Here is a 27879-nt window from a genome sequence, read left to right on the forward strand (position 1 = left end):
ATTAAATACATTCATAGAGTTTCTTTCCAGTATGGATTCTTTTTTTTTTTAAAGAAACAGTTTATTTTAAAAATTTATTTATTTATTATGTATACAGTATTCTACCTGCATGTGTGCCTGCATGCCAGAAGAGGGTACCAGATCTTACTATAGATGGTTATGAGCCACCATGTGGTTCCTGGGAATTGAACTCTGGACCTCTGGAAGAGCAGTCAGTGCTCTTAATCTCTGAGCCATCTCTCTAGTCCCCAAGTATGGATTCTTTCATGATGATGAAGACTATAGAAATGTGTGGAGGCTTCATCATATTAAATACACTTCAGGATTTTTCTACAGTATGTTTTTTTCATGCCTTTTAATATGATTGACATGCAAAGGCTTTACCTCATTTCTTGCATTCATAAGGTTTCTCTCCAGTAGGTGTTTTTTTTTTATGTATTCAAAGATGACCATGATATGAAAAGGATTTACCACATTGATTACATTCATAGGGTTTCTCAACTGTGCTATGTATTCTTTTATGACACATGAGACCACTTTTACATGAAAAACCTTTATTACACTGCTTACATTCATAGGGTTTCTCACCTGTATGTCTTGTCTTCCTTCATGTATTTGAAGACGACTGCAATGTACAAAGGCTTTACCACATTGATGACATTCATAGGATTTTTCTCAAATGTGTCTTCTTTGGTTTACTTAGAGAGTACTGTGACTTGCAAAAGGTTTACCACATTGCTTATATTCGTGGTTTCTATCCAGTGTGTATTATTTTACGTGTTAGAAAATGACTGTTTTGTGTATGGCTTTACCACATTTGTTATATCCAGAGGATTTCACTCCAATACGTGTTCTTTTATATATTTGAAGATGATTGGGATGTAAAAGTACTCTACCACATGGTTATATTCAAAAGATTTCTCTCCTGTATGTGTTCTCTTATGTATTTGGAGACTACTACTTTGTGCAAAGGCTTCACCATATTGTTTCCTTTCATAGAGTTTCTCTCCATTATGCATTCTTTTATGACATTGGAGACCACTACGGTGTGAAAATGTTTATATCATTATTTATTGAGAAATTATACGTTTTTGACCATGTCTTCACAGGTCTTTTCCAGAGCTTTAAGGGCTGCCCTGAAGGTTGCAGCATTTACCATTTTGCTGAGATATTAGCCACACCTTTGCCTCTAGGACTTGTCCTGTCTCTGATCCACATGGAATCATTAATGTTGACAGAAAGAACATTCCTTAAAGGAGGGATGTAAACTGTGTACATTAATTTGTGAACAAGCCTTATGCTCATAGCTGCCATTGACACTCTTGAAGGCCCACATCCACTGTTCCTGTTCTAAGGGCAGGAAGCATGTCATTCTGTCCCCACCAAGTCCGTGGTGTACCTGGCACTCTGTCCTAAAAGTGAATATGAAAACATTGTTTGATGATTACTGTCTTTAAACAGTCAGTTGCAACATGTGATGTAAAGAATAAAAATATATTTTAGTAGTATATATAGTCAGGAGAAATATTCCATTATGGTAGGCAACTTTGGGGACAATGTTGGGAATCTAGCTTTATAATTGGGTATGAGGTAAAGAATTAGTCATCAAATAGAAACATAAAATGATTAAAACGTGAGTACTTGACAACAATCTTTTCTCAAAGGAGGCTCTATTTCTTATAAGCTGCACACATCTGCGAAACAGTACTGTCATTTTGGGATTCATGATCTTTGAAACATATAAACTCTGGGGGTTTGAATGGTTAGACCTACACCATCTTGGGACTGGCCTCCATCTTAAAGAAAAGAAGAAAATCCTGAGAACTTGGCCTGCAGTAGAATACAAGCTGCAGCCACATACCAAAAAGGACCTCTCTAGCCAGGCAGTGGTGGTGCCACCACCGCCCAGCCACAAATATGTTTGACAATCATACAAATTCATCTGCCATTTAATCATACAATTCACTTTAAGTAAAAAACCTTGATCATGGTGTTTGTATTAAGAATACTTTGGCGGGCAGTGGTGGCTCACGCCTTTAATCCCAGCACTTGGGAGGCAGAGGCAGGCGGATTTCTGAGTTTGAGGCCAGCCTGGTCTACAGAGTGAGTTCCAGGACAGCCAGGACTACACAGAGAAACCCAGTCTCAAACAAACAAACAAACAAACAGAATACTTTGAGGAAAGAAATCATTTACAATACAACTACTTGAACAAATTTTAGCATACAATTAGCAGTATTTGATCAACATAAAGCATTAAAAATAAAATGTCATGAGCTGAGTCATGAGGTAGAAGTATTCAGAGTTTTCTGAGAAACCACCAAATTGATTTCCAGAGTGGTTGCATAAGTTTGCAATCCCACCAGCAATGGAGGAACATTCCCTTTGCTTCCCATCCATGCCAGTATGTGCTCTCTCTTGAGTGTTTGATCTTAGTCATTCTGATGGGTATCAAATGAAACCTGAGAGTTGTTTTGACTTGCATGTTTCTGATAACTAGAAGCTGTGAACAGTTCTTTAAGTGCTTTTCAGCCATTGGAGATTCCTGTATTGAGAATTCTTTGTTCAGTTCTGTATCCCTTTTTAAATTGGGTTCTTTGCATTGTAGTTATCTTCAGTATGTTGACTTTATATATTTTGGATATTTGCCCTCTGTAAGATATAAGGTTGGTGAAGATACTTTCCCAATCTGTGCACTGCAGATTTGTCCTTGTGACAGTGTTATTTGCCTAACAGAAGCTTTTGAGTTCCATGACATCCCATTTATTAATTGTTGGTCTTAGAGCTTGAGCTATTGGTGTTCTGTTCATGAAATTGGCTCCTGTATCAATGCACTCAAAGATATTTCCCACTTTCTCTTCTATGAGATATAGTGTATCCAGTTTTATGTTGCATCCTTTATCCACTTGGACTTTAGTTTTGTGCAGGGTGATACAATATAGATCTATTTTCATTCTTATACCTCCAGTTAGACCAGCCCCATTTGTTGAAGGTATTTTCTTTTTTCCATCGTATAGTTTTGCCTTTTTAAAATCAAACATCAAGTGTATATAGATGTATGTGTGTTGTGGTAAATCTCCAACCCAAATAAGTCTGGTCAAGGAAAACACAACTCAATATTTATAATTATAAACTTCAAGATATGTAGGAGGAGCTAAGGGGGAAGGAGTATCGAGAGGAAGAGATGGAGTAAGGAGAGGAGATGAAGGAGAGAAGAAGCTAGGTGATGAGAGAGAAAAAGGGAGAGGGGGGATGGAAGCAGATGTTCACAGGTCTCCACCAAAGATAGTTCATATATCTAGGTTGGGTATTGGATTACACTTCTGATCGAACATTACCAAACTTATAAAGCCTTTGATTAACAGTTTAAAAAATTGTATAAAAGCAAAAAGGAAAAGGGGGCATGGGATAGGGGTTTTCTAGGGAAGGGAAATGGGGAAAGGTGATGGCATCTGAAATGTAAATAAAACGTAAAAAAAATAAACTTCAAGCCTAGATTGGGCAGATTTACCATTGCACTACTCTGATTCCCAGCTATGAGATCCCTTACAACTTGCAGTTTTTCTAGGCCACATTCTTCTCCTCCATTGTCCTTCCACCTCCAGCTCCTCAGGCTTCTTCATCGCCTCCATAGCCTCTCTCCCGTCAACTTCCTCTTCCAACTCCTCCTCTTCCGACTCCTCCCCTAAGCCTTTTTCTTCACCTCCCCTTCTACTGCCCAATCACTGGCTCTAGCCTTTATTTTACAAATTCAATTAGACAGAAGGTTCACAAAATTCACTCCTCCTCCACAGCCCCTCCCAGGAGTGGAACTACCATCAAAACAAGAGGCTGGGGCTATCCACAACACTTCCCCCTTTCTGTCCAATTAAAAGACTCTTTTTTTTCTCAGATTTAAATTGAACACAAACTATATTACCATGTTGTAATTGTTAAAGTACAAGATAGACCTAATACCCAGTCCATCATTTTTGTTAACTAAATAGAACCTCTGCCATCTCTCTCAACTAAAAGATTTAGTTCTGAACCTGGCTTATGTCCTGTCTTCAGAATGAATGGCATCTGAAAACCGTCCTCTCAAAGTAAATAGCCTGGGTTGGCTGTGAGACTATAAATCTTCAACCCCATCAGAAATCCAGAATGACTTAATTAACTGAAGATATGGGAAGCACAAACTTGGCTTCTAAAACTTAGCCAATTTATATAGACCGAGAAACACCTGGACAGTCCCTTATTTCAAAATGTTGGAGCATCTGGTCTTTAGCCTTCTGGCCTAGGATCATTTGACAGACCTCGTAATGCAGAATTACTAAGGGCTTATTACTCTGTCTTGGCAGATATAATCAGTTGACTATTCCACAAGTGTGTTCTTTTTATGCTCAGTATTTCGTAGATGAAAAGAGGCAATTCTTGCCTAGTGGCTGTCTCACCACAACTGGTGTAACTCCAAAGATGCTCAATTTCTTCTTAGAATCCAAGACAGGGAAGCTGTCAGGAGCAGACAGGTCTCCAATAAAATGAACGTTTATATAGGAATGTTTGTAACATCAATTCTGTGGACTTCTGATGTTTTTGAAAACCAACTATCTATGTAAAGCAATCTGAACTGTTGTCTGTTAATTCCTTTCCACTATTTCTAATTAAAATCTAGAAAACACCCTAACAGTAAGCTCTGAGCCATGCAATTGCTATAAGCCCTTGACTCACAAGCCAACCATCTCAAATCAGTTTTTAAAAAATATTAAAAAAAGACTGGGTCTAAGCCTTGTATTTCTAAATGAGTTATACAGGCACAATGCCTATATGAGAGTACAATATTAATTGCACTTTTATATCAATAAGAAACTCATACCAGTGAAAACCCTAAATTTGTACAAAATAAATTCTATACCAATATAAGAGATTATAACTTCAACCTTGTAACAATCATATAAAGATTTCTACCAATGTAAGATATACCTATGTAATGTTTCACTTAAGAGTAAATTTGCTAACCTAACCCTATTTGTCTATTTCTATGATATTACTATGTCTCCCCCTTTCTTTCCTCCCTCCCTTTTACCTAAGAAGGAAGGATAGAGAAGAGGACAGGAAAGGTAGAAATCCCTGAGTTTAAGCTCTCTAGTTCCCTCCCTGTCCAAAGCTACATTTGTAAAGTATCCTTTAAATGACAACACATGTATAATTTCTAAAGTAACCAGAACCATTCACCCCAACATAGGGAATTGAGATGATGGTCTCCTTTTGTCTGCTTCCAGCTGAATTGGGGAGAAGAATTCCCATCTGGGGGCCCAAAGGGAAATAGAAAAATTAGCTTAGTAAAAGGAGAGCTAGCTAGCATCGTTTGCCTTGAAGTCACTATGTGCTGAGCAAGTTCATTGCTTAGCTGACACCATGACTGTGACAGTCAGAAAGGCTGGACAGGCAATCTAGCTGTTCTGGAAAAGTTCTGGAAGCAAGTCCTTAAAAGAAGCAGCTTCAATGTAGTTGCAGTAGAATCAAGCACGAAGCTGGAATGGAAGGTCCCGGAGTCTCAGCATCCCCAAGTATGAATCTTACTAGGGCTGTCTTTCTCTTCTTTCATCCTGCAACATATAAAACTTAAAAGCAGCAGGTAGTTTTATAAAGACATTCATGTGGAGAATGCAGGGCACACAGCTTGGTCAATGAAGATCAACTGCCCTTCTTCAGGTTAGTTTGAGCACTTATTCAAACTATAATATGACTTTGTATACATGCCCTCATAAAGGATGGCATGTATTAACAAGTCATGATAAATTAGTACCCAATTAAGTGTTCTTGGCTTTATATAGACATTTTAGTCCCAGCCGGTTCCAGAGCTGTCTCCATATAAGAGACATAAATAACACCATATATACATCACCTATTTGGTTGGTTGTGTTAGTCTCCCTTTTCTTCTGTGTCAACAAGGTCTTCAGGAGGTCTCCCTTTGTCATATCTGATTTTTATCAACTTGGAAGGAACCCACAGCTTTTCTTTTCCTGTGGAAACATAGGCATAGCCTCTCCCCCAGCATAACACATTTCCCACTCTCCATTTTGACATCAGAATATCCTTAATATAAACAGGTTGATTTAGTTCAGTAGTTTTTTCTACCATCCAATGTCTCTCAGCAGCTGTGGTGTTTTGTTCATTAGCATTCAAAAAATTTAAGGTTAATAAAGCACTATGTAATCTATCTTTGGGGTTCTTATTGATCCTTTTGTCTATTAAGCATCTCCTTTAGAGTTTGATTAGATCTCTCCACAACTGCTTGTCCCGTAGGATTGTGTGATATGCCTGTAACATGTTTTATATTATAATATGTAAAAAACTTCTTCATCTTATTAGAGATATATCCTGGACCATTGTCTGTTTTAATTTGTATGGGTATTCCCATAATGGCCATTGTTGGGGGCCGACTTTTAGCAGAAAGCGGCTATCAGCTTTGCAGCCATCTTGAGCCATATACCCTGACATGAGATTTAAATTACAATAGCCTACAACAGCTGAGAACACTCGGATAATCTTGGTTTAGATACCTTGAGATTAAAGGTGTGTGAGATTAAAGGTGTGTGACTTAATAGTATACTTAGAAGTATAGAGATCAGAGTTAGAGACAAGACCTAAGGGCATGATTAAAGGTGTAACTTAGAGGCGTGGCTTAGAAGTGAGACATATAAAAGGCAGAGACAGAACAGATCAGAATTGAGACGATAGAAGACATTAGTCAGACTATAGAAGACAGAACCAGAGATCAGAGACTATAGAGAGATTCATACACATCAGACATTAGGTAGAATCTGCCGTCACCCTCGCTCTTGCTGAACTCTGACCTGCAGACCGGAGCAGCAGCTTGTGCTGGGATACAGTGGCCGCCCAAACGTGGGTTAGCCCAGGCCTCAACATTTTGCTCAGGCCGAGACATTTTTTAGCCGCCCCAACGTGGGACTAGTGCGGTCCCCAACATTAGGCCATGACTTCTAACATATGTGTAATTACAGAATCAGCCTTTTCTGATACCAAGGCAGTTGCCCATTGAAATCCTGAATACGTGTCTATAGTATGGTACACATATTTTAGTTTACCAAACTCTATAAAATGAAAGACATCCATTTGCCAAATGTCATTTCTTTGGGTACCCTTAGGGTTAGTTCCTGTAGGCAAGGGAGTTTGGTTATATAATGAGCAAGTAGGACATTGCCCCACAATTTCCTTGGCTTGTTGGCAAGTAATGGAGAACTCTTTATTTAAACCTTTGCTGTTAACATGGTGTTTTTTATGGAATTTTGAAGCCTCTAGCACGCTTCCTATCAATAGCTGGTCGATTTCATTATTACCTTGAGCTAGAGGGCCTGGCAGACCTATATGGAATCTTATGTGTGTTGTATATAGTGGGTTACTCCTATTTCTGATAATTTGTTGTAGTTGAATAAATAGTGAGGTCAATTCAGAACCATCCTGAATAAGTTCAGCAGTCTCTATGTATAAAAGAACCCTTTCTGCATATTGAGAGTCAGTTACTATATTAAGGGACTCTTTAAAATCTGACAACACCATGATTATTGCATATAATTCAGATTTTTGAACTGATGTATAGGGACTCTCAGCCACCTTACTTATGTCTTCTGATTTATATCCTGCCTTTCCTGATTTACTAGCATCAGTGTAAAATGTAGGGGCTCCAGATATCAGAGTTCCCTTTAATATACAAGGGACAATCCAATTAGTTCTTTTTATGAACTGAAGCCACTTGCTTTTAGGGTATCTGTTGTTAATCTCTCACAAGAAGTTACTGCACACTCTTTGCCAATGTTCATCTTGTGCCCAAATGAAGCAATTTCTGCACTAGTAAAAGGTACAACAATTTCAGCCGGGTCCATTCCAACTAATTGTCTAAGTCTCATTTTTCCCTTTAGTATCAATTCAGAGACCTTCTCAATGTAGGTTTTTAACTTCTTACTCTGTTTATGAGCTAAAAATATCCATTCTAAGATATAATCTTCTCTCTGCATAAGAATTCCAGTAGGAGAATGAGTAGAAGGTAAGATAACTTAGATGCAGGCCATCTTTGGATCAATATGATCTAGATGAATATCCTGCAATTTTCTTTCTACCAAGGTTAACTCCTTCTCAGCCTCAGGTGTCAGTTTCCTTGGGCTATTTAAATCTTTATTGCCTTGTAAGGTTTGAAATAAATCACTCAGCTCTTGAGTGGCCAAGCCAATTGCTGGCTGCAGCCAGTTGGTATCACCAAGTAGCTTCTGAAAATCATTAAGGATCCTTAACTGGTTTCTTCTGATTTGTACCTTTTGTGGCTTAACCCTTTGTAGACTTATTTTATACCCTAGATAATTAATAGAATCCCCTCTTTGTATTTTGGGGGTCTATTTGCAATCCCCAGCAAGGCAAGGTTTTCTTTACTTCATCAAACATTCTTTCCACGATATTAATATCTGGATCAGCCAACAAAATATCATCCATATAATGATAAATAATGAATTTGGGAAATTGTTTGCGAATCATCTCCAATGGCTGTTGTACAAAGTATTGACACAAGGTAGGGCTATTTACCATTCCTTGTGGTAAGACTTCTCAATGATATCTTTTTACTGGGTGACCTCTATTGAAGGTAGGTACTGAGAAAGCAAACCTTTCTTTATCACATTCATGTGGAGAAATTGTGAAGAAACAATCTTTCAGATGAATCACTATGATGGGCCATTCCTTAGGCAACAAGGAAGGCAATGTGATAACAGGCTGCAAGGAACCCATAGGCTGAATAATCTTATTAATTGCTCTGAAATCTGTCAACATCCTCCATTTGCCAGATTTCTTTTTGATGACAAATACTGGAGAATTCCAAGGACTGGTAGACTCTTCTATATGCTGAGCCTCCAGCTGCTCCTGGACTAGCTGTTCTAATACCTGTAATTTTTCTTTTGTCATAGACCATTGCTCAATCCAAGTGGGTTGATCAGTCAACTACCTTAGTGGTAAGGCTGTTGGTGTCTTGGCAGCAATGGCTCCTTGGGGTAGAGCTAAATTGTCAGCCTCTGCCGTATCTTGTTTATGCACAGCTTGGATAGTCTGTGACTGCCTTTGATAATGTTTCCTAACTACTTTTAAATTTTTATTAGGAGCCTGATGGGTTTCATAACTAGACACTGACACTGAGGAAATATTAATTTGGGTTTTTTACTGTTGTAATAGATCTCTTCCCCATAAGTTAATAGCTATATCAGCCCTGTACGGCCGCAGTTTTTCTACCTGACCTTCTCGTCCTATACATTTAAGCCATTTGGTGCTTTGTTTTATTTTGGATAAAGTTCCAAGTCCTTGAAACTGGATGTCTACTTCTCGAAGTGGCCAACTTTCAGGCCAAGAATTTGGAGAGATAACAGTGACATCTGCTCCAGTGTCAACCATCCCTTCAGTCTCAGTATTATTCACTAGTATTCTTAGTTTTGGTCTTTGATCCTCTACAGAAGTTTGCCAAAATATTTGCTTTTGGATCTCTGCGAGGCCTTCTGAATTGTCTATAGAACTTTCCTCAGCCTTATCTGGTCTCAGAACATCTGTTTTTGAAGCAGTGACATTTAATTGTCCGGAGAAAGAGAACTCTCCCTGCCTGGCATTGGGGCCTTCGAGAGGCCCCCCTGGAAGATTTTTGGCAGGGTATTGCCCCATTTGTCTGTTGTTGCTCTACATTCCCTAGTCAGATGTCGGCCTTTGCCACATCTTTGACATATTCCAGAAGGCAAAGGCCCCTTTTTGTATTACTTTGGCTTTTCCTGCAGTCATTTCTGAGATGACCTCATTTACCACAATTAAAACATTTGAAATCTTGGGTCCTCTCTAGGTGCCTAGAGGCAGCTTTTCCTATTACCATCATATCAGCTGAGTGAGATCCAATATCAGCTGTGTACCTAATCCACTCATCTATTGATGCTGACCTTACCCTCAGTGGTCTGATTACTTCCTTGCACTCAGCAGTTGTATTTTCAAAGGCTAAAGACTCAATTATTGCCTTTCTTGCTACTGAATCTGATACACTCCTTTCGACAGCTGAGGTTAGCTTGTGTAAAAAGTCAGGAAAGGTTTCTTTTGGCCCTTATATGACTTGAGTAAATGGTTCAAGTCTCTTCCCAGATTCTGCAACTTTGTCCCACGCCTTTAAGGCTGACAATCTACACAATGCCAGAGTTTCTTCATCATATACAGCCGGCACCTCTAATTCAGCAAAGTGACCTTCACCAAGCAGTTTGTCTATGGAAATCTCTCTTCCCGTAGCTCTATTTTGTTGTGCTATCTCCCTCACCTCATCTCTCCACCATGCAACCCATTGTAAATTTGTGGCAGGTTCTAGTATTGCTCTTGCCATATCTTTCCAGTCTTGGGGGATTATTCTATTTTTAATAGCCCAAGAAGTCAGAATTTGTTTTACAAATGGCAAGTGCATTCCAAAATTAGTGACACTTTCTTTAAATTTTCTCAGATCTAACACATCCACGGGTTGCCATTCAAATTCCTCATAACCCTGTGGATAAACAACGTCTGGAGGTCTTTGTTGTATATTAACCGGATAGACTAAAGTGTGTTTTCTAATAATCCTTGATTGATTTTCTCTAGTTTCTTCTGTCTCTACCTGAGTATTTTCCTTAACTGAAAATTTAAATTCCTCCCTTAAGGTCTGTGTCCACGCTTCATAGCTCTCCTTTTGTTGCTCTTCCTGTTCCTTGAGTTCCTGTAGTCTCTGTTCAAGGTTCTGCCTTAACATTTTGAATTTTTTCTTATATTGTAACTCTGATATTTTGCTGTTCATTTCATTTTGATTGATTAATTTGACAAGGTTATTCTTCAATTCTTGCTTCTATTCCTCATTATTTTCTCTCAGCTGCTCAGTCTGACCTGTGAGCTGCTGCATCCTCTGTTCTATCATCTTTTCAAGCCCTTGTCTCCCACCTTCATTTTCATCTTTGTCTCTTATTCTGATCTATAATTTCTTGTGTCTTCAATTCTACTGTCTTCTAAGCTTTGTTGCCAAGTCATAAGCTTGTCTTTCTGATGTTCATGCTGCTTTATAATTTCCTGTATCATCTGTTCTAAGCCCTGCTTCCATAATCTTAACTTCTCTTCATGTTGTAATTGTAATATTGCAGTGTCTGCCTTATTTTGATTTGCTAACTTTAGTAAATTATCTTCTAGACTTTGTTTCCAAATTTTATTTCTATCTCCTTGCTGTTGCTTATTTTGACCAATAAAATCCTGTACCTTTAGTTCTAGTGTTACTTGTAATCTCTTTTCCAAGGCGAAGAATTTTTTATCTAGGGCCCTGTCTTTTGAGAATAAATATTGCTATAACGATAAATGATAATGTATCTATGTTCCCTAAGTTGATTCCTGTCAAGCCATTCAAAATATCATCACACAAATCCCAAAAGATATTTATTGTTTTTGTCATCTTTATGTATCAAAAGATTATGTGTCTTTTTTATATCAAAGAATTACCTGGTCTGGAGCCCTCAGTTCACTGTTTCTGCCTGAAAATGACCTCGCAGGCAGTTGTGTTCTAGGATCACCTGCCCCTCCTTACAGTTTTTATAGGGCACCGAGCAAGCCCAGCTTTAGGCTGAGTGCTGTTCCTGACCCTGGCCGTAGCTCTCTGTCTGTGGGTTGGGAGAGGAAGCCTCTCTGCCATTCTTTATAGGCCCTCAGACCCACTCAGCTTTCAATACATGCTGGTGCAGCCTACAAGGCTGCCCGAGCTGAATTCAGAAGTTGGGAGTCAATGAACTTTTATCTCAGGTTAGTTGAGTCCTAAGTAATAAGTTGGGTGCCAATTTGTTGTGGTAAATCTCCAACCCAAATAAGTTCGGTAAAGGAAAACACAACTCAATATTTATGATTATAAACTTCAAGCCTAGATTGGGCAGATTTACCATTGCACTACTCTGCTCCCCAGCTATGAGATCCTGTTGCCGCCTGCAGCAACAGCTGAATGGGTTCACCTGAAAGAGAAGCTGAGAATAGGGGAACGGTGGGAAGAGATGAAGCCAAGACAAGCGCTCTGATCAAGGCTTGAAGTTTAATAATTTGCTTTCACATATAAAGGGGAAGCCCCACCCCCCAGTCTCTTCTCCGTTCAGCCCAGAGGCTGGGCAAGGAGATAGCAGTCTGGAAGGTGTCAAGGACAGCTCATCAGTGTGGGTGAGGGGTGTGCATCCTTAATCACGGCCAGGCCGGAGGTGTATCAAGCAAGCTCAGCAGGCAATCCATTCAGCTCAACTCCTGTGGCAGACTACAGATCTCCAGCTTCCCAGGTCCTTTGTTATCTCTAGTGGTAAACAACATGTTCTGGCCTGCTCAACCTGGACAGGTTGGCAGCATGGGGGAAGGGCACAAGATCCCTTACAACTTGCAGTTTTTCTAGGCCACGTTCTTCTCCTCCATTGTCCTTCCACCTCCAGCTCCTCAGGCTTCTTCGTCGCCTCCATAGCCTCTCTCCTGTCAACTTCCTCTTCTGACTCCACTTCTTCCAGCTCCTCCCCTAAGCCTTTTTCTTCACCTCCCCTTCTACAGCCCAATCACTGGATCTAGTCTTTATTTTACAAATTCAATTAGACAGAAGGTTCACAAAATTCACTCCTCCTCCGCAGCCCCTCCCAGGAGTGGAACTACCATCAAAACAAGAGGCTGGGGCTATCCACAACATATGTGTTTATTTCTGGGTCTTCAATTGCTGTTCAGCAATTTTTTTATTACCAATCTAAGGCAGCTGGAGACAGGTACCCTCATTGTCTGGAACCACAGCTTTTGGGAGCCACATTAAGACACAGCATTGCAATCCATACCTAACCCAGGCACACAGGCATGGGTTTTGAACATTCAGATGGATTCACTTTGAAAGAGTGCAGGTGGTACCAGGCTGAGAATCAGCTACAGAAATGCCCAGTCTATTCCAGATACCTTCTAATTAATGATGTTTTATGAAAGCTTTGGGTTTGTTTTCATACAAATTGATGGTTAAGGATAATTTTTTGAAATGAAAATGTAATTGTGAAGAAGAAATATTGATCAAACTCTGTTTTCTACATTTTACTTTTATAATACATTCATTTTTATCTTATATACATTGGTATTTTGCCTGCATGTGTGAGAGAGTCAGATTCACTGGAACAGAAGTTACAGACAGTTGTGAGCTGCATGTAAGTGCTGGGAATTCAAACCTGGGATTTCTGGAAGATTAGTCAGTACTGTTAACTGCTAAGTCATTTCTCCAGCACCCAGATTTTTTTTCAGAATTCTATATGTACATACAATGTAACGTGATTATATACAACCTTATTTTTCCAACTACAACCCCCAGATCTTTCCTACACAGCGATCTCCTAGCTACATCCTCTCCTCCTCCTTCTCTTCTTCTCTAGGTACATTTAGCAATGTCTACATCTGCATGTACCTTCATTTAAGGCCACTTACTGTAGAATGGAACATCTCCCAGTGACCTCATCCTCAAAAAAAAGACTCCCATTTCTGAGCTGCCAATAGCCCCTCATTTGAGAGTGGATTATGAGATAGTAGGCTTTTGCCTGGATTTTCTACACAGCCATTTTTGGCTTAACCCTTTTACCCACCCTTTGACTTACCCCACTCTCTCCTGCCTGCCCCTGGTTAAGCCTTTCTTTTTCTAATTTAATTTTTTTTTTTATTATTCTATGTGTGTGAGTGTTTTGTACCACATGAGCACCTGGTTCCCCCATAGTTCAGTAGAGAACATTGGATCCTTTGAAACTCGGGTTTCAGACAGTTATGAGCCACTGTGTGAGCACTGAGAAGTGAATTCAGGTCCTCTGCAGAAGCAATTATTGAGCTATCTTTTCATCCTCCAAAGTCCATTTTTGTGGGGCCGTGAAAGGGGTCTTGGGTTTTGGTAGAAGCGCTGGCTGGAAGTAGCCTGGAGACCCTGAAAGGCATGGACATCCATTCTGCCATGTTCCCAGAATCCAGGCTCTTAACACAAAGCATAGATCTCCATTTAACCTACACGGTTCAGTCCTGTAAGACAAAGCAGCCTCTGCCAGAGAGGTTTGAGTCACCATCCACAGGTAGAGGGTGTGACTACAGGCCTCAGCCCTAGAGAGATTTCCATATTAATGAGATACCTAAAGGCCAGAGGACATAGCTAATTAAGTGACCCTCCTCCCCCTTTCCCTCCCTATTTAAGCCAGCCCCCCCCTGACTAAAGTGGGGGGGGTGCATCCAGACCATCGACATCCACCATGAACAATAAAATGGTTTATGGGAAACCTACGGAATCCCTTGTTTCTTTGGGGGCCCACCATGGGAAAGCGTGGAGGTCTCAACTATCTAGCTGCCATGTCTAATCTCCTGTGAGAAGCATCTCTGTGTTTCTGCTGGGGGTCCCCACATCATCAAACAAGCTACACCCCTCCAAGCCAGGCGAGTATAGCCAGCGAGCACTTCCCGTTGGGCGAGGCCATTTGTCTGGACCCCCCAGTGGTGTCTGGGAGCCCCGATAGAGATACCGGCCTCCAGGTCCACTGGAGAACTCTGTGCTGCCAGGGGAATCAGGCTGAGTTCACTCCCCGCCCAGGGGCACCCCAGCCCGGCCAGTGTCGCACAGAACAAACCCACCATGAACTTTCCAAGCTTCCAGCACTTCTGCCACTCTGAGCAGTGAGAGACTCGCGGACCCACAGCGCAACAGAGATCCATGCCCGCGCAGGGGTGCGATGAACCCTCAGCTTTCCCCCACACATTTTAGATTTATTTTTAAAATTTTCTTAATTGTTAGATTTCCTTTTTAGTTCTTTGAATATTCTAGATACTGACCCTCCTTCAGATGAGCAGCTGGCAGAGATGTTTCTACTGTTTTGTGGGCCTCTCCTCTTCACTCACCTGACAGTTCACTGTGCAGAAGTTTTAGCTTCAAGGGATCCTCTTTGTCAGTGACTGCTCTCATCTTCTGCAAAACCAGGGTTCTGTTCGGAAATTTCTCTCTTTTACCTCTAACTTGACACAGATTCTTTGCTGCTTCAGCTGCAGTCTTGGGGTGTCAGGGCATGTGTTAAGGTCCTTGAGAAGATTGAAATTAAGTTCTGTGCAGGACGAGAAGTAAAGATCTCGCTTCATTTTCCTGAACATTGACAATCAGGTAAGCATGTTTGTTTATGTTCATATGTGTGAGTATGTCTGTGTATGAGTATGTGTGGGGAGATGCATATGTTCATGTGTGTGTTTGTGTAGAGTGAAAAATTATAAAGGCCATTTTATGAAATATGTGTAGATTTTTCTGCCTTACAGAACTCGGAACTGAAAATAAGATTTCAGGCCTTCACATTCCAGGTGAAGGACACTTGCTGAATTACATTCCCCAAGCCTCGCCCAAGGCAGGAAGGCATTCCTGACTACAGATAAAGATGCTACCACCTAGGTGGGGCCATAGCCCTATAGCCGGAAAAAGTAAAGATAGTAATCTGAAATGGCAGAATAGGACACAATAGCATGGTGAAAACCACATTTTTGAGAAGAATGAGTGTGCAGAGTGATCTCACATGACTCTAGATCATTTGGGCTAGATTCTCTGAAATGTTCCACTGTTCTTGGTTACTCTTCCCTTGGTCTTCCCAGTGCTATGTCCAAAATTTGTAAAACAACCAATCATGTGTAAGCGCGCGAAAATGCCTTCCTCCCCCCACCCCATGCTAGAAAAGACCCTTTATCCCACCACACGGGCCAAAAACCCTGCTCTTGGAGCTAAAGAGCTTGTCGTTTTTGACCGCCGGCTCCTCCCCTAATAAACCTCTGCTGATTGCATCTAGGTATGGTTTCTTGTGATTTTTGGGTGGTCGCGATTCCGGAGGCTTGAGGAAGGGTCTCCCGAGTATGGGGGTCTTCATTTGGGGGCTCGTCCTGGATATGCGACCACCTTAATCCAAGAACCACACTGGGAGGTAAAGGGACACCGCGGTTTTTTTCTGTCTGGTTGTTGTGTGACCTTTTGTCTAAATCGTCTGATTTCTCGTGTGCTAGGGTTGCCTAAATCGTGTGCTGTTTTGTCTAGGTTTGTTTAAGTTATTTGGTTTCTAAGTTGTTTGTGACCGTCTGTCTGAATTATTTGGTTTCTGAAAAGTGCACTTCGGTTTGGACTGGCAGCTGTTTCTGTCTCGTGAGGGGCAGTAAACCATTTTTGTTTCGAGAGGAGACAAATGAGTGATTAGCAGATGTGCGGGAGAGTCACTAGCTGCTGCACCCCCAGAGACGTTTGGGGGTTCATCTAGGTGCCGGGGAGGACGTGGAATCCCTCTTGGCTGGCACTGGCGATTGAGACGGGTTTTTTGTTAGTCTTTTTTTGTGTTAACAATGAAAACTAGAGAGAAAAGGTCAGAAATGGCCACCGTGGTTGTTATGCTCTCATGGCAGTGTGTCTATTTTGGGTTGTTCATTGCTGGCGTGTTAGAAATCTGGTAGACTTGGTCCAGCATAGGCTGTGTGGGTTCATGTGTGCATGTATTTGTGGTGGTGTGCATATGTACATGTAGGGGTCATGTTTATAGTCTACATTTGTAGGTGAGCATGTGTATTTGAGTGCATGTGTGCATATGTGTCACATGTGAGTGGGGCAGGTGAATTGTGTGTGTATGTGAGCATGTGAGTGGGGGTACATTTGTGGAAGTGTGTCTTCTTTGTTGAGATCCTGTGACTATGTGCAGTTATATCTGGATCTTCTATTCAAGAGCATCAGACTGTGTCTGGTTATGTGTTGGTACCATGCTCATTACTTTTACTAACAACTCTGTAGCATAATTTAAAATCAGGTAATGTGATGCTCCTGCAATAACAGAGAACAGAGTGGTAGTTTATAAAAATAAAATCGTGGGTAGATTATTTACTAATATGTTGCACTGTAATAAAATTTCTATGTGGAGAGCTTTTGGGGCTACTTCTAGGAATTTGGCAGGAATTTGACATTGGGCTAGGACAATCAAGTAAGCTGAAGGCAAATACATCTAAAGAATATACTGTATTCATTCCTTGTATCTTGGTCATCCCGGTAAACACATAAACCTAGTGACCACAGGACTTTGTTTATTGCCTTGTTTGGTTACTTTGATTATTGTCTTGTTTCTTCCTTGACTACTGACCATATTCTTTGTATGTAACTAGAAGGCTATAAAAGCACACTGGGGTATGGGGGGGGGACACCCTGCCTTCAGCTTCAGAACATGTGATAGTGCTGTCTGATTGTCCTTTTCTTTTCCAACCTTGCTCCTTTCCTTGAGAACCCATTGACTGACTGAGCTGGTTTGGTCATTTATAGAATCAAAGACATCTTTGAAATAACTTTACTTCACTTCTTGTTTCTATTTGAGCAATACTGGAGGTGGCCACAAGAGGGCAACAAGCACTTTCCTGACCCACAGTTTCCCAGGGGAATTGGCAAGCTAGCACCTTATGGAGAAGTCCCTGCCTTGTTCTTCTTTGTATGAACACTGTCATGTTGGTCCTTGTTACCCTTGCAGCTACTTTTGTACTTGGGCAGACAAAAGAAGTCTTCCTATTTAGCACCTGTGCTGACATCCCAACACTGAGTTGGGTACCTGGCTCCATGGCAGTGAGAGCTCACAGAATGTTCAGGGAGCTTCTTATATGTCAGCTACCCAAGAAATTGTCTTTAGGTCAGGCACTCACCCAGAAGGATGGTTACAGCAAGTGATGAGTGGGGTGTTTGTTGCTGTGTTTCTTGGAGAGATGTAAAAAGACTTCATTTTCTCCAGGATAGGGCATGGTAAGAGAAAAGGAGATGGTGCATCAGTGGCTTTTCTTTTTGCTGTAAATAAATACCCAAAAGTATTTTAGAAGTATGGAAAGGAAGGGTTTATCTTGGCTCATAGTTTGTTGGAAGTCCATCATGTTGGGAAAGGCAGGGTGGGAAGTCAGAGACAGGATGGGGAGGAGTGGAAGGCAGGATGGGGAGGAGTGGGAGGTAGGTAGAAAAAAAGTAGGAGGCAGGTCAGGAGGAGTGAGAAGCAGGTTGGGAAGAGTGGGAGGCAGGTGGGGAAGAGTGGGAGAAGGGTAGGAGTGGAAGGTGGCTGTCACATTGGATCTGTGGTCCAAACCAGGGGGGAGATGAAATGTGTTCCTCTCACCTTCTGCCTAAGCTGGGCCTCCAGTTTCAGCCATCACATGCAGGTGGCTCTTCCTTTTTACTTCAGGTTCTCTCAAAACTCCCAAACACACCCAGAGCTGTACCTCCTAAGTGATTTCAAGCCCAGCGAAGGGGAGAATGTTTATTGAGGTGGCAAGAACATGGTTAACATAGTGAGCTAGCTACATCACTAACAAAGCCACCCATGCCACCCAACATGGGTGATGACTTGGGGAAGCTGAATCCCTGGAGTTCTCTACACAGATTGCTGGCAGCTCCACCAGAGAATGTTCCTCTCTGTCAGCAATCAGTTCTTGCTTATAAAACCCCAGAGAGAACCCTGCATATCCCATAACCTCCTTCTGAGTTAGATTCAGATTGGAGGGTGTGCCTGCTCACCAGCACTGCTGTGAGCCATGTCAGAGTTAGCAGAATAGGAATCTGCTGTCTCCTGGCTGGAGAAATGAAGATTGCCTGACAGAAGCTGAGACTGAGGGATGCTATCAATCAAGAGCTAGACCATTGAGCAGACATTGTATCAGAGCTAGTGTTCAGGCCTGTATAGCAGGGAGATGCCCCACAATCCTGATGGTGCCTTCTTAAGCCAGCACACATGTAGTGAATCTAAAATAGGTCTCAGAGCACACTGCCTGACCTGCACTCATATGTCTGTCAGGCATTTGATTTATGTGTTCAGTCTTCAGGGAAATTTGTGATTTAGATGTAAGGACTAACCATAAAAGTCATAGATGAGATTTGAACCTGGTACCTATGAAATAGTTATTAAACTTATCACCATTTACCTTTAAGAGAGTGAGATTTGTTTATTAGCCTCTGTGTAATTGCTAGGGAATTAGTCCTAATCAAAATCTCTAAATGCTCATCTGGCCCCTGTCTCAACTGTGCTTCACAAAAACTTGTGATTTGTAATTCTCTGAGTTATTTGCCACAAGAGTTTGGCATCCTGGGAGATATATCACTCTGGTATGTGCTGTTGGTCCATCAGAAATCATGGAGGCCTTCTGGTCTCTAATGCTCTCCTCCTCCTCCTCTTCTTCCTTTTCTCTTTTCTTCTCCTTGTAGAGTCTACCTAAAAAGCACAGACCAGTAATTCAAACCCTACTTCTCTCTATTGCACTCAGTCATTGGCTGTTGTCTTATTTAACCAATAGTTTTAATTGGGGAGAAAGGTTTACATACCATCACTTGGAGTACATGAGGATCTGCTATGGGGGCAACAAGATCTTGAGAGGCAGTAAATAGCATTAGAATACAAGTAGGACCAGAACAACCCCTACTGGTACCTACTTAATGCCTCCAGTGCTGTGGTGAAGTATTGTGGGAGGGATGACTGGGAGGTGAGCAGTGAGTAGTTTGTAAAATGAATAAATAAAACAATAAAATTAAATTTTAAAAAATGGTTCATTTGTACAATGGAATACTATTCAGTTATTAAAAACAAGAACAACAATGTATGGAACATTTTATCATCCTAAGTGAGGTAACACAGACTCATAAGAATATGCAGATTATATCTTCAATTATAAGTGGATTATTTCCACAAAGTACAGAACATCTATAGAGCAATCCACAAACCTAATGAAACTGAATTACAAGGGGGTCAAAAGGGATGATGTTTGAATCCCATTCAGAAGGGAAAATAAACACTCTTGAAAGGTTGATGGACATAGGTAACACTGTGAGAGAGAAGGTGAAGAGAATGTTGGAAGATCTTTCATGTGGAGAGAAGTTGTAGAGAGTGAATGAGAATTAGCAGCAGGCTGGAAACAGGCATTTCTAGGATGTACAGAGACCTGGAATGGGGGAGGCTCCAGGGATTCTATGAGGATGACTGTAGCTGAGATTCACTCCTCGCAGTGGGTGATATGAGCTGAAGTGACCACCACCTGTAGCCAGGCAGAACTCTCAGTGAAGGAATGATGATACTAACTCAGATACAAAACCTTCTTGCCTACAGATAGTGTAGGAATAGGGTCTGAGGGAATGGACTACCAATCACTAGTCCAACTTCAGACTCATCCCACGGAAAAGAACCAATCCCTGATGCTATTTTTGATACTTAATCATGCTGACATACAGGGGCCTATCATATTTGTCCTCTTAGAGGCTTCACCAGCAACTGTCCAAAATGGAAGCCGAGACCCACAGCAGAACATTGAAGGGAGCTCCAGGAGTCTTTATACATACATAAATTCTGCCTTCCATGGAGATTAATATTTCTATGGATATATATCCTTTCCCTTTACGTAACTTGAACAAACATCTTTTCATATGTATTTAACTTCAATTAAATTTCCTTCTGCTTACGATATAAGCCTATTTCCAGGCTCTCAAAACATAACACCTGTTCTTTACCACCAAAGAACAAATCCATATGATTGTTTGAACTGTAAAACCCACATTCTATAACAGTTGATAACTGTCAACTACGTAAGCCCCTATCCCTAAACCCTGATTGTTGAAAAAATCTACTTGTAACTTGACACAGAAGTTTCTGGTGTTCTCTCCTTATTTTTATAATTTTCTTTTTTCTTATTCATTTATTGTTCAATCTTTTTTTTTTACAATTCATATTTTATACCCCTGCTTATCCACCCTCCAACTCTTCCTCATCTTACTCCTCCTCCCCCAGTCTTCAAGATGTTCCTATGCACAACCCCCACCCCACTAGTCCTCCCCACTCCCTGGGGCCCCAAGTTTCTGGAGGGTCATGTGTATCTACTCTGACTGAGTCCAGACCCAGTAGTCCTCTGCTCTGTATCAGGTGGTTTATGCTACTTGGTTGGTGGCTCAGTGTGTGAGAGATCACAGGGGTACAGGTTAGTTCAGACCGCTTGACTTCCTATATAGTCGCCCTCCTCCTAAACTTCTTCCAGCTTTTCCCTAATTCAACCTCATGAGTCACCAGTTTCTGTCCACTGATTGGGTGTAAATATCTGCATCTGACTCTTTCACCTGCTTATTGAGCTTCTTGGAAGTCAGTCATGACAGCCCTCTATTTGTAAGCACACTATAGCATCAGTAATAGTGTCAGACTTTGGGGCTTCCCACTGACATGGACCTCAATTTGGGCATGTCACTGGACCTCCTTTTCCTCAGGCTCTTCTCTGGTTTGGTTCTTGTAGTTCTTTCAGACATTAATAATTGTGGGTTAACCTTTTGGACTGCAACATGCCAGCTCTGAAACATTCTGGCTCACCTGGGGAAATGTGTGTGTTACAAGTCACACATTATGTTCCAAGTATGTCATGAACCAGCAGCAGCTTTGTTACCATAAACTCCTGTCACTTGCATTACCTGAGACTGAGTGGTGTTGGATCTGAGAGGACCCCACACCAGAAAGGCTCTACCACATTGTTTACACTCATAGACTTTCTCTCCATTATGAGTACTTTCATGATGATGAAGACAGTAAAAATGTACAAAGGCTTCCCCACACTGAATGCATTCATGGGATTTCTCTTTCATGCTTATGAAAACTTGGGAATTTTGAAAAGGCTTCACAATATTAAATGTATTCATAAATTTCTACACAGTATGGATTGTTTCGTGGTGATGAAGACTATAGAAGTGTGCAAAGGCTTCATCATATTGAAAACACTCAAGGATTTTTTTCTACATTATGGTTTCTTTTGTGCCTCTGAATATGACTGACATATGAAGGTTTTACCACATTGTTTACATTCATAGAGATTCTCACAGGTATGTCTTCTTTTACATATTTGAAGAGGATTGCAATGTACAAAGGCTTTTTTTTTGTTGATGACATTCACAGGATTTCTCTTGAGTGTGTCTTCTTTTATTTACTTGGAGAGTACTGTGACTTGCAACAGGTTTACCACATTGCTTGTGTTCATAAGGTTTCTCTTCAGCATGTATCATTTGATGTACTAGGAGATGACTCTTTTATGCAAAGGCTTTACAACATTAGTTCCATTCAGAGGAGTTTTCTCCAGTACATGTTCTTTTATGTATTTGAAGATGATTGGGACATAGAAGAGCTTCAGAACATTGATGATATTCAGTGTTTTCTTCAGTACATGGTCCTTTATATATTTGGGGGACACTGCTTTGTGAAAAGGTTTAAAACCACACTGCTCACATTCAAAAACTGCTTTCATGTCTGTGTCCTTTTATGATTGTGATGACCACTGCTTTGTGAAAAATCTTTACCACACTGGATTCACTCAAAGGGTTTCTCTAAAATACGTGTTCTTCTATGTATATTAAGGCTACTGATTTGTGAAAAAGTTTGACCTGATTGGTTACATTAATATGTTTTTTTCCCCTGTATGTGTTCTCTTATGTATTTTAAGGTCACTGCTTCCTGCAAAGGCTTTACTACATTGGTTACATTCATAGGGTTTCTCTCCAGTATGTGTTCTTTTATGATATTTGAGAGCAGTGCCTCCTGCAAAGGCTTTACCACATTCGGTACATTCATAGGGTTTCTCCCCTGTATGTGTTCTTTTATGACATTTGAGAGCACTGCTTACTGCAAAGGTTTTACCACATTGGTTACATTCATAGGGTTTCTGTCCTGTATGTGTTTGTTTATGATTTCTGAGATGACCTCTTTGTACAAAGGCTTTACCACACTGGTTACATTCATAGGGTTTCTCTCCAGTATGTGTTCTTTTATGTATTTGGAGTTCATTCCTTATTGCAAAGGCTTTACCACATTGGTTACATTCATAGGGTTTCTCCCCTGTATGTGTTCTTTTATGATATTGGAGAACACTGCTTCCTGCAAAGGCTTTACCACATTGGTCACATTCATAGGGTTTCTCTCCTGTATGTGTTCTTTTATGGTATTTGAGAGCATTACTTCCTGCAAAGGCTTTACCACATTGGTCACATTCATAGGGTTTCTCTCCAGTATGTGTTCTTTTATGATATATGAGAGCACTGCTTGTTGTAAAGGCTTTACCACATTGGTTACATTCATAGGGTTTCTGTCCTGAATGTGTTTGTTTATGGCTTCGGAGATAACTGCTTCGTACAAAAGCTTTACCACATTCGTTACACTCAAAAGGTTTCTCTCCTGTATGTGTTCTTTCATGATTTTTGAGATCACTGCTTCGTACAAAGGCTTTGACACATTGGTTACATTCATAGGGTCTCTCTCTATTACGAGTTCTTTCATGCCTTTGAGTATGACTCTGATATGCATAAGCTTTACCACAATGAGTAATCTCAGAGGGTTGCTCTCCAGTACCACTTATTTCATGCCTGCAAAGAAATTGGCAAATGTAAAAGCTTTCTCATATTAATTATACTGAGGAGTGTTTTTATCTGTATGAAATCATTTACAATTTGGTTACATTCTGAAGGGTAATCTGATTTTAACATAATATCACTTTGTTAACATTCAAAGGTATTCTCCTTCATGGTTGGTTTGCATCTTAAAAATGCATCAAATGGGAAGAGTATTGATTACATGGCTCACATTTATAGCATCCATTTTTCAACAAGAATTATTCACATATTTGAACAAACAGGACAATTCACAGCTTTTGCACACTGATTGCATTCACAAATTTTGCTATCACGTGAATAATACTACACTGGTAATATAAACCACTGCTAACCGAAAAAAATGTCTACTTCCCTAATTCTCATAAAGGTTTTCAGCAGTTTGAGTTGGTAAATATCCTCAATAATATTGGGAAACTAATTATTTATAAACTTTTAGCACATTTAGAAATGTCTACTCAATGTGGGCAGTGCTATCTATCTTCTGATTGTTCTGTAACAGAGAAAGGTCTGTTGCTTCTTTCAATACTCTATGCTCAGATGCTTGTATCCATCAAGACTTATGACATCCATATTTAAATAAAGAACAACAAATGAAAGAGTTCTACATTACATTCACAGAGCTTGACTTTTCCCCTCATATTGACGTGGTACAGGGATTAAATTTTCTCCACAAAACCACCCTTAAACTCATAAACTGTCCATCTCATTTAGCAATGTTATTACAAGTATATGACTAACAACAGATTTACTATGGATTATTTGCTTATTATAAGGCTTTAGACATATACTTATCACCTAATAAATGTGTTTCCCTTTTGCAATAGCTAAGTGGTATGAGACTGAACAGACTGGCAGTTCTAGAGCATGGCTCTACTGAGCTTGACTCAAATAGTGACATATCTGTTAAGCCCTTCTTTCTGTATTTTTGAAATTAAAGGAACACCTTGCATATATAAACTGGATGTCTGCCATCGACATTCATGGTTTTGTGAAGTTTAATAATCATGTATAACTTAAAGCAGTGCATATTTTATCCTATTGCTTTTGTTTACAACTTGTATCACATATTAAACTTTAATCATAGGCATTATCTTATCACCTTGCACATGAAAATTACCTTCCATGTCTTCTAGAACTTTGAAAATGTTCACCAATAGAATAGTCTTCCCAAACGTAGCCTAAAATATGGTACCGGAGAAAGTAGGTTACATTATTGGAAAACAGGCAACATTTAAGTTATTGAGTTGAAGGAACTTTAGAACCATCTCTGATTCATTCACCTCATTCTTCTTCATTCTCAACTGAAATTACAAAAACAAATGACAATAACAAAGAAACAGATGTACCTACATTTTAAAAGTGAAAAAAAAAATCACTGTATTACCTATAGCTGTGAGATTCCTATAGGTCTCCAACATCACATCTTTGTAGAGACTCTTCTGAGAATGATCCAGCAAAGCCCACTCTTCAGGAGTGAAGTCCACATGCAAGTCATCAAAGGTCACTACATCCTAAAAGGTCCAGTATATATGTACATAAGAAAGCATGATTCCAACAACAGTGTAAATGTGTACTTCAAAATGAATAGTTGCTGACTTTCCTGCCACCCACATAGGACTTTTTATGCAATAAGCAAACAGTCTTTCACAGTTAAAAAGAAAACCCAAAAACTTAAGTAAATGTAGAAGCAAATAAATGATCTCTGGGAACCTGATGCCTCTGTATTAAGATGTTGGTTATGGACCCATGTTGGATTCTGCCAGACCTTCCTCACTTTATGTTCCCTGAGACCCAATACCCCAGGGTGCCCTTAGGACTGCAGTTTCTTCTCACCTGTCCAGGCCTCCTGTAGATACAAAAGACCATTTCCGTCTTCCCTTCCCTTCTTACCCCATCTCTGTGTCTGAGCTCTGAACTATGTGCAGAAACTCTCTACTCAACCACAGGCCATTCCTCCAGAAGAGTAAGCAGTCTGTCCAAAGACCCATCCCACTATCTGTTATCCTAGAACTAATTCTCACAGTTGCCCAACTCTCTGAAGCACAATATCAGGGAAACCTTCCTGTGCCCATTTCCATGTGACCAGTTTTCAAGTTCTCTTCAAAACAACTGAGGGAACTACACCATAAAATGGGAACTTCACCAATGTTACCTGTGCTTGTACACAAATAAAATAAAAACAGATTTCATGACTCCTACAAAAATAACTGAAGTGAGCCCTAAAATGTTACATTTCTGACCTTTCAGTTAGTTACTGCATATACGTCTTCCAAACAGAAAGGCCTCATGGTATAGAGTTCTGTCAATAATGGTAGGTGATCTGATGGTGGTCTGTGGGTCTACAGCTCTTCATTTCCCCTAGTTATTTCAGGGAAAACTACCTCCACTGAAGTCTAACACAATACAGAAGTGGAATAAAACAACTCAGCACAAGGGAATCCATTACTGACCAAGCCCACAGTTGACATAGGACTGATACCCATATCACCCTATGCTGGAAAGAGTTGGAAGCTCAGAATATGAAGCTTCTCCTCCCCAAACACCCTGGTTGCAAAGCATCCAACCTCTGCCAACCCTAACCCTGGCTTAGGAGAAAGAGCACTGCTTTCTATTCAATACCCCAGGTCCTTAGGTAAAGCTCCTAAAGCTTAAGGCTCCAGGCTGTTAAGGGGATAGACTTTAGGAAGGAGATATGCAATTTTCCATACATTAGGATCAAGCCTTATTTGATTGGACCAGCCCAGATCATACAGTGTTGTCCTTTTCAAAGAGATGCCATCAGGTGTAGTCCTGCCCTTATGGCAAAACTATGCTTTTCCTAAGAAAACTGGATTTTTCCAGGACACCAGGCCTTAATGTTGGCTGTGACCCTAAAATGCCTCATTGAGTAGCTTGTTAGGGGCCTGGTTTTTGATATTAGCATGACCCTAATGGTTGACTGGAAGTCAGATTTGTTCCCTTTGTTAGGGTTTGGAGACAAATGTCTGGACAATCTTGGTAAGCAAACATGTATATTATAATACTGATTTTTAACAGGACTGCATTTGCAGCATACTACATACCTGTCATGTGGTAGCCACCGACAGAAGGTGGCTATCATCCTTGCATCCATCTTGAGCCATATACCCTGACAACAGTTTTGATTACAATAGCCTACAACAGCTGAGCACACTCTGATAACATCTTGTTTCAGATACCCAGGATTTTCCCTTGGGTGTGTGAGACTTAAAGGTGTGTGACTTAAGGGTGAGACTTAGAGATCAGATTTAGAGACAAGACCTAAGGGCATGACTTAAGGGTGTGACTTAGAGGCATGTCTTAGAAATGAGATATATAAAAGGCTAGAGGCAGACAGAAGAAATTATGATTATTTGGTAAGAGGCACTTGTCACTTGGAGGAAGAACTTGGAATTAGACATTAGGCACTTAGCACTTGGAAGAAGTAACTTGGAACTTGGAGGCACTAGGCACTAGGGACTAGGAACTAGGGACTAGGAACTCAAGACTTGGGACTTGAACTAGGAAGAGAGACTGAAGAATAAACGGGATTGAATCACACTCTGTCTGGTCTCCATTCTTTGCATCCGTCCTCACTCTTTCTCTTGCAGACCTCCGACCCACGGACCGGAGCAGTTTGGGGCAGTGTGGGCTTTAATAATTTAGCCCTCAAGACTTTTGGCAGTGGGGTTCCAACACTGATAGAGCAATTCCCAACATTTTGGCCCCCAATTGTAGGGCAGCTTGGGACTCAACACTTTCAGGTGTTTACAGGCAGTGCTTCCTTGGATAAATTCCACTTAGTATCACTTTATATTTCCTAAATGTTGGTAATTTCTTATATCATCAGTTCTACACTTGTACATCACAGCTCAATATTGGAGTGATACCCAACACACTGAGATTTCTTTTTACAGCCTTCACAATACCAACTCCAAGTGGAACTTACACCTACAACTTCATTGCTAAGAGCAGAACTAGGAGAAGAAACTGGAGAAACCAGGGCTCTCAGGTTTGGCATCATGCCGAGTATATTTCTACACACAAGCCACTGCTGCCCAGTTTTGTGCAGATGCTCCCATAACAAAGTTATTCAGAGGCCACAGCCGGGTACAAGGAGACACCACAAAGGACCTCACAGGAGGCTGCAAGTGTCTGGCTGCTGTTTACCATCCAGACACCGGGAAGACCCACGACACATGCGTACTTTCCTAAGCCGCTTCCGCCTCCCGGTCGTGGGAGATGAGCTTGCACTTACCATGTCTGCAGTTCTGAGCTTGCCGAGCTCCGCTCACAGCACCCAGGAGAGTCACTCAGAAGGTTTCACCCAGAAACACTCAAGCCGGCTGAGTTACAGGAAGAAACTCGCAGGTTTGTTACCCGGAAGTGCCGCCTCCTCTTCTGACTGGCAGGTTCATGTTCAGGTTCTG

At 40.8% G+C, this 27879-nt stretch overlaps 1 protein-coding gene across 4 annotated transcripts; it reads right to left on the minus strand.

The window, feature by feature from the left end:
* Positions 1-12056: 12056 nt before the first annotated feature.
* On the minus strand, positions 12057-27865 carry LOC117703398 (uncharacterized). 4 transcript variants are annotated; one of them, XR_013109067.1, is made up of 6 exons: positions 27708-27721; positions 24837-24963; positions 24570-24753; positions 17716-19262; positions 14923-15122; positions 12058-13966 (listed from the first exon to the last, which is right to left on the minus strand). XR_013109067.1 is itself a non-coding variant. In XM_034494973.3 (4 exons), exons 1-4 carry the CDS (start codon positions 27708-27710, stop codon positions 22459-22461), a joined length of 1158 nt encoding a protein of 385 aa, XP_034350864.3. In that variant the 5' UTR covers positions 27711-27865; the 3' UTR covers positions 18174-22458. The 4 variants fall into 4 exon arrangements, 1 of the variants encoding a protein (XP_034350864.3); XR_013109069.1 differs by lacking the exon at positions 27708-27721 and having other exon boundaries at positions 12057-13966; positions 24570-24630; positions 24837-24911; XR_013109068.1 differs by lacking the exon at positions 24570-24753.
* Between the last annotated feature and the right edge of the window lie 14 nt (positions 27866-27879).

Source organism: Arvicanthis niloticus, chromosome 2 (genome assembly GCF_011762505.2).
Source record: "Arvicanthis niloticus isolate mArvNil1 chromosome 2, mArvNil1.pat.X, whole genome shotgun sequence".
Classification (NCBI taxonomy): Eukaryota; Metazoa; Chordata; class Mammalia; order Rodentia; family Muridae; genus Arvicanthis; species Arvicanthis niloticus.